At 31.8% G+C, this 12,237-nt stretch overlaps 1 protein-coding gene across 1 annotated transcript; it reads right to left on the bottom strand.

The window, feature by feature from the left end:
• Positions 1 to 3,520: 3,520 nt before the first annotated feature.
• On the bottom strand, positions 3,521 to 8,413 carry LOC122513174 (serine-rich adhesin for platelets-like). Its single transcript, XM_043629444.1, has 2 exons — positions 7,072 to 8,413; positions 3,521 to 5,079 (listed from the first exon to the last, which is right to left on the bottom strand). The coding sequence occupies exons 1-2, from the start codon at positions 8,411 to 8,413 to the stop codon at positions 3,521 to 3,523; spliced, it is 2,901 nt and encodes a 966-aa protein (XP_043485379.1).
• Between the last annotated feature and the right edge of the window lie 3,824 nt (positions 8,414 to 12,237).

Genomic DNA, 12,237 nt, shown 5'->3' with positions numbered 1-12,237 from the left:
AATTTACTGCTTTTACTGAAGACATAGAAATTTGCTTCCAATACTAAACGTTTTTAATATAAGAAGAATGTATAAAAAAAGAGGTATATGTTTTTTAAAATTACATTGTTATCTTATTAAATTGTTTTCTGAATAAAAACATAAGATAGTTTTAATATATTATGTACAGACTGACGTAGAAAACAATTACAAAGATAGTCACCTATTTTCGCAAAAAAAAAGCAATTTTGGAACCCAGAAAAATAATAGTAGAAGAAAAAACTCATATTATAAAATATATTACAATATTTTATTTCATTGCGTATATTATATATTACAGAAAAAGAAAGAAAAGTAATATTTCATAAAAACAAAAACTTATATTATATAAAGAATACAAATAACAGTATTTAATATTTTATAATGTGTAACGATTTTTTCAATCTTGCGATATTGTAGTTATGCTTTCTGATATATTCACTATGTTTAATTAATTTAATAATTGTGTAAATTTATATTTAAACTAAAAAATTATAATAAGATTCATTCTTCTTAAAAATGGTATGAGTTCTATATTGAGTAAATGTATATTAAGATTAGTTTTAGTGTTAAGTATAGATATAATCTCCTTTTAATATTTTTAATAATAAAACAAGAACAATACATTGTCGATCAAAGCAAAAATCTTGTAATATTTAAAACAAATGTAATAAATAGATTTATACATGACAAAATAATAACAGTCTTAATCACTTCCAATATGCCAACATTAATAATAATCAATTATTTTAAGTATAAATGAGAAATAAAATTAAGATACAACAAAAATAACTTGTCTTTAATTTAAATTGCGCGCCTCAGACATTAAGAGAATTACGAAACGCTAGTTATCCGTGCATCCCCACTCTTCACACCGTTGCTAAGCACGCTCTGCTGTACCGTCAGCTAACAAAAATTCTCTTCCTATTCTTCTGTCGGACACTCACAAGGAGATACATAATGGTTGGAAAGATATCTAATTATTATAACACCAAACGAGACGCATAATATCCAACAATACGAATTCATAACACCAGCACTATCCCACCTACTTTTATCCTAAAACAGGAGGACCTCCGGATTGGAGAAATGTGCGTATTTTTGCGAGATATATTTCGTTCAGTAAATTACATTGACACGCACACACTAATTGCGACCATAAAAAAACTTTCATTAATTAATACACCAAAATGTAATAGTTTACTTTTTAAAATTATTCCTATCATCTTTACCTACTTCTAATTAATCTCGAGGTATCTTTCATCGTACTCTAGGGTTCTTTATTCCTACACTGATACTCATACTAATCGTTACTGACTCACCCCGCTCCCCCACACACACTTGGTCCTCATATATAAGTTCCTAGAAACAAATACCTATCACTCTTCGGGCTGATCATGCAAATACATACACAAATAGTAAATCTGGGAATTTTCTGCTGCTTCTTCAATTGTTTTATTTCGAATACTGATGCAAGACTTACAATACGTTGTTCTTAGCATCGAATAATTCGACAGTTTGATTCCAATACCCCGTATCCTTTGAAGTGAATTTGCAAAGAGGGAAATCGCAGAGAATAAAGTTTAATAATATACCTCTCTTAACACACACACACACACCTACACATTGTTCGCACTGTAACTGTTATAATTAAATTTATAAACTATTTAATATTCATTCGAAGATTGTTTTATTAATAAATTCTTGTACAATTTAAAATTATATTTTTACAATAAAGTCAATTATAGTTAATTAACATAAATCGCATTAAATTAAATCGCAAATAAAAAATATTTTTATAATTGAAAATTTCTTTAATAATATAAAAGCCAAATTTGATTAAAATATTAAGTTTAAATTAGTATTGCTTATAGCAATATATGACTTTGACAATTTTAGTTATTAGTAAAAGTATTTAAAGTCTGTAACCGAAGAAAATCACTTGGTTCTTCGTAACTGTTACTAACTTCTGCAGGAAAGACAATTTAACAGAATAATATCTTTGTATGCAAGACAAGAGCTAATAAAACTTTCTAATGCATTTAAAAAAATTCCAAAGAAAACCCTAAAATGTCTCGAATTGAAAAAAATTTTATTCATAAAACTTTTAATAATCAACGCTAATGAATAAAGTGCAACTGAATAAAAGTTTCATGGCATTAAGACATTTATAATAGACCCCGATTTAAGATACTATTGTTATGGTGGTAGAAACAAAATCATTGAAAATAATAATAAATAGATTTATCAATTCTTTCAAATTTTCACTAGAAGTATTTTTCAAAAATAAGAGCTCATTTATTTTTCATTTGAAAGAATTGGTAAAGTTCTACTTAACTATCGCTTTATATTAGTATCAGTTTACAATTAAAATCGTGTCAAATGTTTGTCTTAAGCTAAGCAAATTTCTTTCATTTCTAATCCAACATTTTCAAGGATTATAGGAATAAATCTGTTTAGTTAAATGCAATGGAAAATTATAAAATCTCTGTGTTGAAAAATTAAAAAACAAATATTTTTGTTATTGCTATAAGCTTATAAACACGCGTGTAAAGAGGCCTGTAATTAATTGTTACAATAAATTTATCTCGATATAATAATATATGCTTTATAAATCATTTGTAAATTATAAGAAATTTGAACTTCAACAAAAGTTCACAAATACTTATTTGCGTTCGTTTGTCGTCCTTCAAAGGTGTCAATTGTTTATAAATTTGTAACATTGTCATGTTTAAAAATATTTCTGTTGCAATCCGTCCGTATCGTGATAAGTATTTCTATATTAAAAGAAACGTAGTTTGCATCAATTAAAAGAACTGAACAGTGCTTCCGGATAGGTCCCTAAATAAATAAAACAAAAAAAATTATGATTTTAATTAAAGAGAAAATTATCGTTTATACCATTATTTTTTTGAATAAAAATTACCATTTCTCGTTTTCCTCCTTGAGACGTTTAAGTTGAATAATAACTTTATATGTATCAGGTATAAATATAATTCCCTGAACATATAGTATTCAAAACGTAAACAATAAACTTTCTCCACAACGTACAGGATAGTTGTTTTCAAAGAAAGGCATATTTTTCTCGGATGCTGCTTATTTTTATCCTGACTTATGTATTCTATTAAGCAGAGATAGTTTCCAATCATATATTTCATAGCACAATTTTATTGGTTTGGAATACTTTTTGTACTAGCAGGAAATGTCATCATGTAGAATACTTTTAGTAATTAATTATCTTCGTGCAAATTAGACGATTTCCAAATATATTGATTTAAGATTTTCTTATTCTGCTTTAACTGATTATTGTTTGTTGTTTTAGATTTCATTTAATTTCATTTATGTACTTGTCGAAGATGTGTCTTTTCTCTGATTTGTTAGCACCTTTTGATTAATTATTTACCTTCACGAAATGTCAACGATTTAAAATTACAGTGATTTAAAATTTTCTTATTCTATTTGATTTGTTTAATGTATGTTGTTTTGCTGGAGATCATTTAATTTAATCTATCCTTCTCGAAGGACCGGCACTGGTCGAAGGACCGGCACTGGTCGAAGGACCGGGACTGGTGTAAGCACCGGTACTGGTCGAAGGACCGGTACTGGTCGAAGGACCGGTACTGGTCGAAGCACCGGTAATGGTCGAAGCACTGGTACTGGTCGAAGGACCGGTACTGGTCAAAGGACCGGTAATTGTCGAAGCACCGGTACTGGTCGAAGGACCGGTAATTGTCGAAGCACCGGTAAAGGTCGAAGCACCGGTACTGGTCGAAGGACCAGTACTGAAAGAAGGACCAGTACTGAACGAAGGACCAGTACTAAACGAAGGACCGATACTTGTCGAAGCACCTTTACTGGTCGAAGCACCGGTACTGGTCGAAGCACCTTTACTGGTCGAAGCACCTTTACTGGTCGAAGCACCTTTACTGGTCGAAGCACCTTTACTGGTCGAAGGACCAGTACTGAACGAAGGACCAGTACTGAACGAAGGACCAGTACTGAACGAAGGACCGGTACTTGTCGAAGCACCTTTACTGGTCGAAGCACCGGTACTGGTCGAAGCACCGGTACTGAACGAAGGACCGGTACTGAACGAAGGACCGGTACTGGTCGAAGGACCGGTACTGGTCAAAGGACCGGTAAAGGTCGAAGCACCGGTACTGGTCGAAGGACCAGTACTGAACGAAGGACCAGTACTGAACGAAGGACCGGTACTTGTCGAAGCACCTTTACTGGTCGAAGCACCTTTACTGGTCGAAGCACCTTTACTGGTCGAAGCACCTTTACTGGTCGAAGCACCTTTACTGGTTGAAGCACCTTTACTGGTTGAAGCACTTTTACTGGTCGAAGCACCTTTACTGGTCGAAGGACCGGTACTGGTCGAAGCACCGGTACTGGTCGATGCACCGGTACTGGTCGAAGCACCGGTACTGGTCGAAGCACCGGTACTGGTCGATGCACCGGTACTGGTCGAAGCACCGGTACTGGTCGATGCACCGGTACTGGTCGAAGCACCGGTACTGGTCGAAGCACCGTTTGTTTTTCTCGCAAGTTTTTCGGCTTTTCTTACCATTTCCTTGTATATTAAGCAATTATGTCTCTCAAGATACCTAGCTACTTTACGATTTTGTAATCCGGCTAGGAACTGTTTTATTATCATACCTGCATTTGGATAAGCGTAGTCACACTGTTTAAATATATATTTTAATCTATTAGCATACAATCTGATTGATTCGCCTTCCTGTTGTACTCGCGATCTGAACCTTTGTCTGAGTATTCGGTCAGCTGACATTACATTACTTGCTTCAAACGCTTTTACTACCTCGTTGTATGGAAGACTTGCAGGATCAGTAGGATATAAACTAAACTTTAGGGACCTAAAAGCTTGAGCTTCTAACATCGAACAAAAAAATTTAGACTTTTTACTTTCAGGTACATTGAGTTTTTTAGCTATTTTCAAAAATTTAGTTTGCCAAGGCTGAAAACTTAACTTGTTTGGATCAAAACGTTTTAACTTTTTAAGAGCTTGAGTTACATAATTTTGGACTTCACTATCAGTCTCTGATGACATTTTGAATAAAAATATAAGCTTTGTTAATTCTTTTAGCCCGCAAATAAATAATCTGTTAGAAATTATATCAGTTTAATTTTCCGTTTAACTTTCACCAATAAACACTGCACACTGTTCGTAATATATTTTAAAAGAAGTTTTTTGTTTTGTAGAACGTCACTATTCTATATTTTTTATTTTAATTAATAAGTAAAGAAACTTTTCGTCGTGATATATATTAAAAATTTCGCTTAAACTTTATTATGTTTAAAAGAAAAGCAGTAGAAAACCTTAACTGATATTTCAACAGTTCATCATTTGCTGATCGACTAACTATTTGAACTTTATTTACTTAAGATAGGAGTGGGAAAGATTAGATTTTCTATTCCCTACATTAGTCCTTGCCAGAGATAATAATAGCTTGCTAATGAATAGAATAAACAATTAATTTAATATTATATAAGTTTGAATGTCGAATAAGTTGACAAATAGAACAAATCTAAATTGGAAATAAGATAAATTTGATAGCTTGATATTCGATTCTGTTACATTATCCTTAAGAAAAGTATCCTGTAATATAAAATACGAAGATTTAAAGTTTAAGAGACAATCATTATTTCTCTTATGTCTTATACTACAAATTATCAAAAAATCTACATAAAATTAAAAGATTATTATGTAAATAAAGCTCCTATTATTAAAAATGTTTCATTAAATAATTAACGAAAAGAAAACATCAATAATTCCGAATTTCACAGAATATATTTTTAAAAAATAAGAGAAAGGTTTACTTTTTATTTGAAGTAATTGAGTAGAATAGTTTACCATAACAATCGCATTAATAAAAGCATTATTCACGTTAAATACTGTAAAACTTTTGTTTTTAGCAATGCTAATTTTTTACATTTGTAATTAAACATTTTTAGGGTTTTCAAAAATCTATCTGATGACTCATCATTGGCTTAGATAATTGCAAAGTATCTGCTTTAAAAAATTCTAAAAGCTAGTATTTTTGCTACAAAAATGAAATAAGGATTAAGAGAGAAGCAGGGAGGGACGGGTACTTAGCTACTATAATAAACTTTTCTCAATATATTAATAGGCTTAAGATGTTTATAAACAGTTTTGATTACAAGTAGAATTTATTTATTATCGTACGTTTGAATTTCCTTCAACGATGTCTATTGTTTATAAATTTTAGAAATTATCCCAATAAGAAATGTCCTTTTGTAAACCGTCCATATCGTTATAAGTATTTCTTCATTACCATGACCGCAACTGATGTCAATTATAAGACCTAAAAAGAGTTTTCTGATAGGTAAGTACCTAAATAAAAATAAAAAACAAATTAATGTTTTAATTTAGGAGAAAATTTTGTATTATTTTGTTATATTTTTGTGAATAACAATTACCATTTCTCGTATTCCTCTTAAAGACGTTTAATTTGAATAACTTTATATGTATCCGTTATAAACATCATTTCCTAAACGTATAATATTCAAAACGTAAACATTAAACTTTCACCATAGCTTACAGGATTGTTGTTTTCAAAAAAAGGCATATTTTTCTTGCATGATCTTTATTTTTATCCTGCCTTACGTATTTTATTAAGCGAAGATAGTTTGCACTTATATATTTTATGCTACAAATTTGTTGGTTTTGAATACTCTTTGTACTCGTTGGAAATTTCATCATGTATTATACTTTTAGTAATTAATTATCAGCCTCCAATTTGGACGATAAAAAATTACATTTTTTTAGGCTTTTCTTATTTATTTTTATATGCTTATTGGTGGTTGGCTTAGAGTTCATTTAATATATTCATATATTTCGAGTACTTTTAAGAGAATTGTCTTTTCTCTCATGTCACAGCACACTTTGATTAATCATTTATCTTCGTGAAATTTCAACTATAAAAAATTACAGTGATTTAAAATTTTCTTATTCCACTTGATTTGTTTTATGTATGTTGTTCTCTGGAGTTCATTTAATTTAATCTCTACTTGTCGAAGCACCGGTACTGGTCGAAGGACCGGTACTTTTCGAAGGACCAATACTGGTCGAAGCACTGGTACTGGTCGAAGCACCGGTACTGGTCGAAGCACTGATACTTGTCGAAGCACTGGTAATTGTCCAAGCAGCGGTACTTGTCGAAGGACCATTACTGAACGAAGGACCGGTACTTGTCGAAGCACCTTTACTGGTCGAAGCACCTTTACTGGTCAAAGGACCGGTACTGGTCGAAGGACCGGTACTGGTCGAAGCACCGGTACTAGTCGAAGCATCGGTACTGGTCGAAGCACCGGTTCTGGTCGAAGCACCTTTACTGGTCGAAGCACCTTTACTGGTCGAAGGACCGTTACTGGTCGAAGCACCGGTACTAGTCGAAGCATCGGTACTGGTCGAAGCACCTTTACTGGTCGAAGCACCGTTACTGGTCGAAGCACCTTTACTGGTCGAAGGGCCGGTACTGGTCGAAGCACCGGTACTAGTCGAAGCATCGGTACTGGTCGAAGCACCGGTTCTGGTCGAAGCACCGTTACTGGTCGAAGCACCGGTACTGGTCGAAGCACCGGTTCTGGTCGAAGCACCTTTACTGGCCGAAGCACCTTTACTGGTCGAAGCAACTTTACTGGTCGAAGCACCTTTACTGGTCGAAGGACCGTTACTGGTCGAAGCACCGGTACTGGTCGAAGCACCGGTACTGGTCGAAGCACCGGTACTGGTCGAAGCACCGGTTCTGGTCGAAGCACCGGTACTGGTCGAAGGACCGGCACTGGTCGAAGCACCGCCATTAATCGGATCACTACCTTTTTTTTTGTTAAGTTCAATGGCCCTTCCAACCATCTCCCTAAATGATGAGATATTTTTTCTCTTAAGACGCGCAGCTATTACACGATCATTTAATCCGTTTAAGAACTGGTAGTTTAATAAATTATTACTTTTAAATCCGAGCGTAGAATATTTCTGTAGTCTTTTTAATCTCCTTGCAAAATCTTCTATCGTTTCTTCCTCAAATTGTTTATAAATATCGGGCTTTTTTTCGAATAGTGTTGGATCTCTTGTTAAAGGACATTTAGTCAACGCTTCTACTACCTCTTCGTACGAAAGATCTATAAGTTTACGGGGATGTAAATATGTCTCAAGGTGATTAATGGTCGTAGGTGCCAACATTAAACACAAAAAATCTTTTTTTCTTCTATTACGTACTTTGTATTGTTTTACCAACATAAAAAATTGAATTCGCCAAAGTCGCAAAGATGTCGTCTTTGGATCGTACTTTTCTAGTACTTCTGCAGCTTTAGATAAATAATTTTTCATTTCATCGTCAGTCTCTGATGCCATATTTAAAAAAAAATCTAAGCTTTTAAGATGCTTATGTTCTTTAAATAGATAACTTGTAAGAAGTTTTCAGTTTAATATTTCGTTTAACACTCACTAAGAAACACTCCACTGTTCGTAATATATTTTTAAAAAGAATTTTTTTTATTCGTAAAACTTCAGTATAGAATATATTTTTTAATTTATTTTTTATATCTATTGATAAGCAAAGAAACTTTTTGTCGCGATATGTATATAAAAAATTTTGTTTTAACCGTATTATGTCACAAGAAAATATGTAGAAAATCTTAACTGAAATTTCAACAGTTCATCAGTTGCCGATCGACTAACTATTTAAACTTTATTGACTTAAGTTAGAGGTCGAGTTAACGGTGTCTTGCTCGGTAATACGTTATATATTTATCTCCAATAATGCCGATGTAAATATGATATCGATTGTTGTTTCGTTGTCGTTCGTTGTTGCGTCGTGATGTTTTGAACGATGCTCCGGCAATACGCAGCTTGACGACTTCGTTGCTTGTCGATTCGAGATTTTTGGCTACGATGCTTCCGAAATCTTTCTCGTTGTTCTGTAGCATATTCCGGAACTTATGCGGCATCCAAAAGTCACTCTCCGTGTTGTTTACTGATTCGATTGATGCTTGTCGAATGCTCTCGTGCTGCTGTTTCAAGGGTTCTTATGAGAAGAAGATTTCTAGTTGGATTGTCCAAAAGCAGCAAATTCTCTCACGTAGTCCATCGATGCAGAAAGTAGAGGTTTTGTAGTGAATGTAGTATTGGAAAAACTATGCCACAGGAAAGGACTTAGTTTATGGGATGAAGGATTAGGTTTTCTTTTAATAGAAAAGCATGTGTTACTCAGCACGCGGATCTCATTTCAGAGGTCTGCTGGTCAAAGGGATGGTTGTACTGATACTTCTCGAGTTATTTATGAATATGTTAGGCAGTTATATGTCATTGATAAATGTTCTATGACATTTCTACTGCATCTTTGAGCACGATTTTTACGATCCAAAATAATATCGAAAATTATGTTATTCGATTTATTCCTAACGTTGCCATATTAAGCAACAGTAGAAGTTGGAATGGTAAGATTTTTAACTCCCTACATTAGTATTTGTCAAAGATAATAATATACGAATAACTAGAGTAAAGAATTTATTTAATATTACACTACTTTGAATGTGGAACACAGTCAACGGTAGTATTACTCTTCTAATGATGTAAAGTTTTTATAAATGTAAAGAAATTTATGATTTTTTTTTATGGAATGAGCGCTACTATGATCGATAACGTACTATGAGGGATAAAATTATTAGTACAATTTATATGTGAAAAGAAAAAAATTTATTTTCTACATTATTAATAAATATGTAACAGATAAAAGAATTTTAAAGTACTTCAGAATTTTTACAATAAAAGTATTTTTACAAATTCTTTTATAATAAAAGTTACATTTTATAATAAAGTCAAGTTTAGTTAATTCACACTATTTATTTTAGGTAATATGCTGATATTTAAAAAATTCCTTTAATAAAAAGAAAAATTCTTAAAATATAAAGCTTAAACCGATATTGCTTATAAAAATACGTTCTTGGCAATTTGTTATTATAAAGAATATTATATGTCTGACACCAATAAAAATCTCTTATTATTTTTTTCAACTATTACTGATTTACAACTTTAAATCGAACTCTAAAAATATCTCGAATTAAAAATACTCTATTAATTAAACTTTTAAAAATAATGCTCATCATTTAAAGCGCGTTTAAATAAAAGTTATAAGTTTAAGATAACATAGAAAGCTTGATATACGATTCTGTTATGCCATTCTTATAAAAAGAATATAGCAAAAACAAATACAAAGATTCAGTGTTTAGGAGAAATCAGTATTTCTCTTATGAATTTTCCTACCCAATTTTTAAACACTTTAATCAAATGCAAATGATTACTGTGTCAATAGAGCTCCTATTTTTAAAAATGCATCAGTAAATAATTAACGAAAAGAATGCATCAATAATTTCGAATTTTACTGAATATATTTTTAAGAAATAAGTAGATGGTTTATTCTTTATTTGAAAAAATTGGGTAGTATAATTCACTATACTATCGCATTAATAAAAGCAATTTGCACATTAAATCCTGTCAAAATATTCTTTTAAGTTAAGCAAATTTCTTTCATTTCCAATTCAACATTTTTAGAGTTTTCAGGAATAAATCTAATGAAATAGTTGACATGGATGATTGAAAAATATCTGCTTTAAAAAATTTTAAAAGCAAGTATTTTTGCTACTAAAGAAAGATAACGAATAAGAGAGGACCGCGGAGGAACGTATACATAGCTACTATAATAAACTTTTCTCAATACAACCATATGCCTGAAGTTTATAAAAAGTTTCGACTCAAGCTAGTAATTACTTATTTACGTCTGTTTGATGTTTCTTTTACAGTGACATTTGTTTTTAAATTTTATATACTTTTTTATTTAGAAATGTCCTTTCGCAATCCGTTTGTATCGTTATAAGATTCTCTTTATTACCATGATCGTAACTTCTGTCAAGTAAAAGACCAAAAAAGAATTTTCTGATAGGTCAGTCCCTAAATAAAAATAAAAAAGAAATTAATGTTTTCATTTAAGACAAAATTTTTTTATTATTTTGTTATTTTTTTGTTAATAACGATTACCATTTGTCGTATTTCTCTTAAAGACGTTTATTGTGGATAACAACTTTAAATGTACCCGTAATAATAATAATTTCCTAAACGTATAATATTCAAAACGTAAACATTAAATTTTCTCCATAGCTTACAGGATTGCTGTTTTCATAGAATGGCATATTTTTTTGCATTTTCTTTATTTTTATCCTGACTTACGTTTTTTTTTCAGCAGAGATAATTTGCACTTATATATTTCAAGCAACAATTTTGTTGGTTTGAATACCCTTTGTACTAGTTGGAAATTTCATCATGTATGATACTTTTAGTAATTAATTATCTTTCGATAAAAAATTACATTTATTTAATATTTTCTTACTCATTTTTATATGCTTATTAGTGGTTAGCTTAGATTTCATTTAATTTTATTCGAGTACTTGTCAAGGAAGTGTTTTTTCTTTAATGTTACATCACACTTTAATTAATTATTTATCTTCTTAAAATGTAAACTATTAAAAATTACAGTAATTTAAAATTTTATTATTCTACTTGATTTGTTTAATGAATGTTGTTTTGCTGGAGATCATTTAATTTAATATCTCCTTCTCGATGGACCGGCACTGGTCGAAGGACCGGCACTGCTCGAAGGACCGGGACTGGTGTAACCACCGGTACTGGTCGAAGGACCGGCACTGGTCGAAGCACCGGCATTAATCGGATCACTGCCTTTTTTTTTGTTAAGTTCAATGGCCCTTTCAACCATCTCCCTAAATGATGAGAAATTTTTTCTCTTAAGACCTGCAGCTATTGCACGATCTTTTAATCCGTTTATGAAGTGGTAGTTTAATACATTATTACTTTTAAATCCGAGCATAGAACCTTTTTGTAGTCCTTTTAATCTCCAAGCAAAAGCTTCTATCGTTTCTTCCTCAAGTTGTTTATAAATATTGGGCTTTTTTTCGAATAGTGTTGGATCTCTTGTTAAAGGACAAGTAGTCAACGCTTCTACTACCTCTTCGTACGAAAGATTTATAAGTTTACGGGGATGTAAATATGTCTCAAGGTGATTAATGGTCGTAGGTGCCAACATTGAACACAAAAATTCTTTTTTTCTTCCATAAGGTACGTTGTATTGATTTACCAAAGTAAAAAATTGAATTCGCCAAAGTCGC

This window comes from Polistes fuscatus, unplaced genomic scaffold, assembly GCF_010416935.1.
Source record: "Polistes fuscatus isolate 324 unplaced genomic scaffold, CU_Pfus_HIC Scaffold12, whole genome shotgun sequence".
NCBI lineage: Eukaryota > Metazoa > Arthropoda > Insecta > Hymenoptera > Vespidae > Polistes > Polistes fuscatus.
Note: the sequence above shows the minus strand (reverse complement) of the source record. Positions and strands in the feature narration are given on the sequence as shown.

Coding starts and splice junctions, on each gene's coding strand:
- LOC122513174 (XM_043629444.1), bottom strand. CDS start 8,413: ATGGCATCAGAGACTGACGATGAAATGAAAAATTATTTATCTAAAGCT. Junction 5,080..7,071: donor CAGTACCGGTGCTTCGACAA/GTAGAGATTAAA, acceptor AAATGTCATCAG/AGACTGATAGTGAAGTCCAA.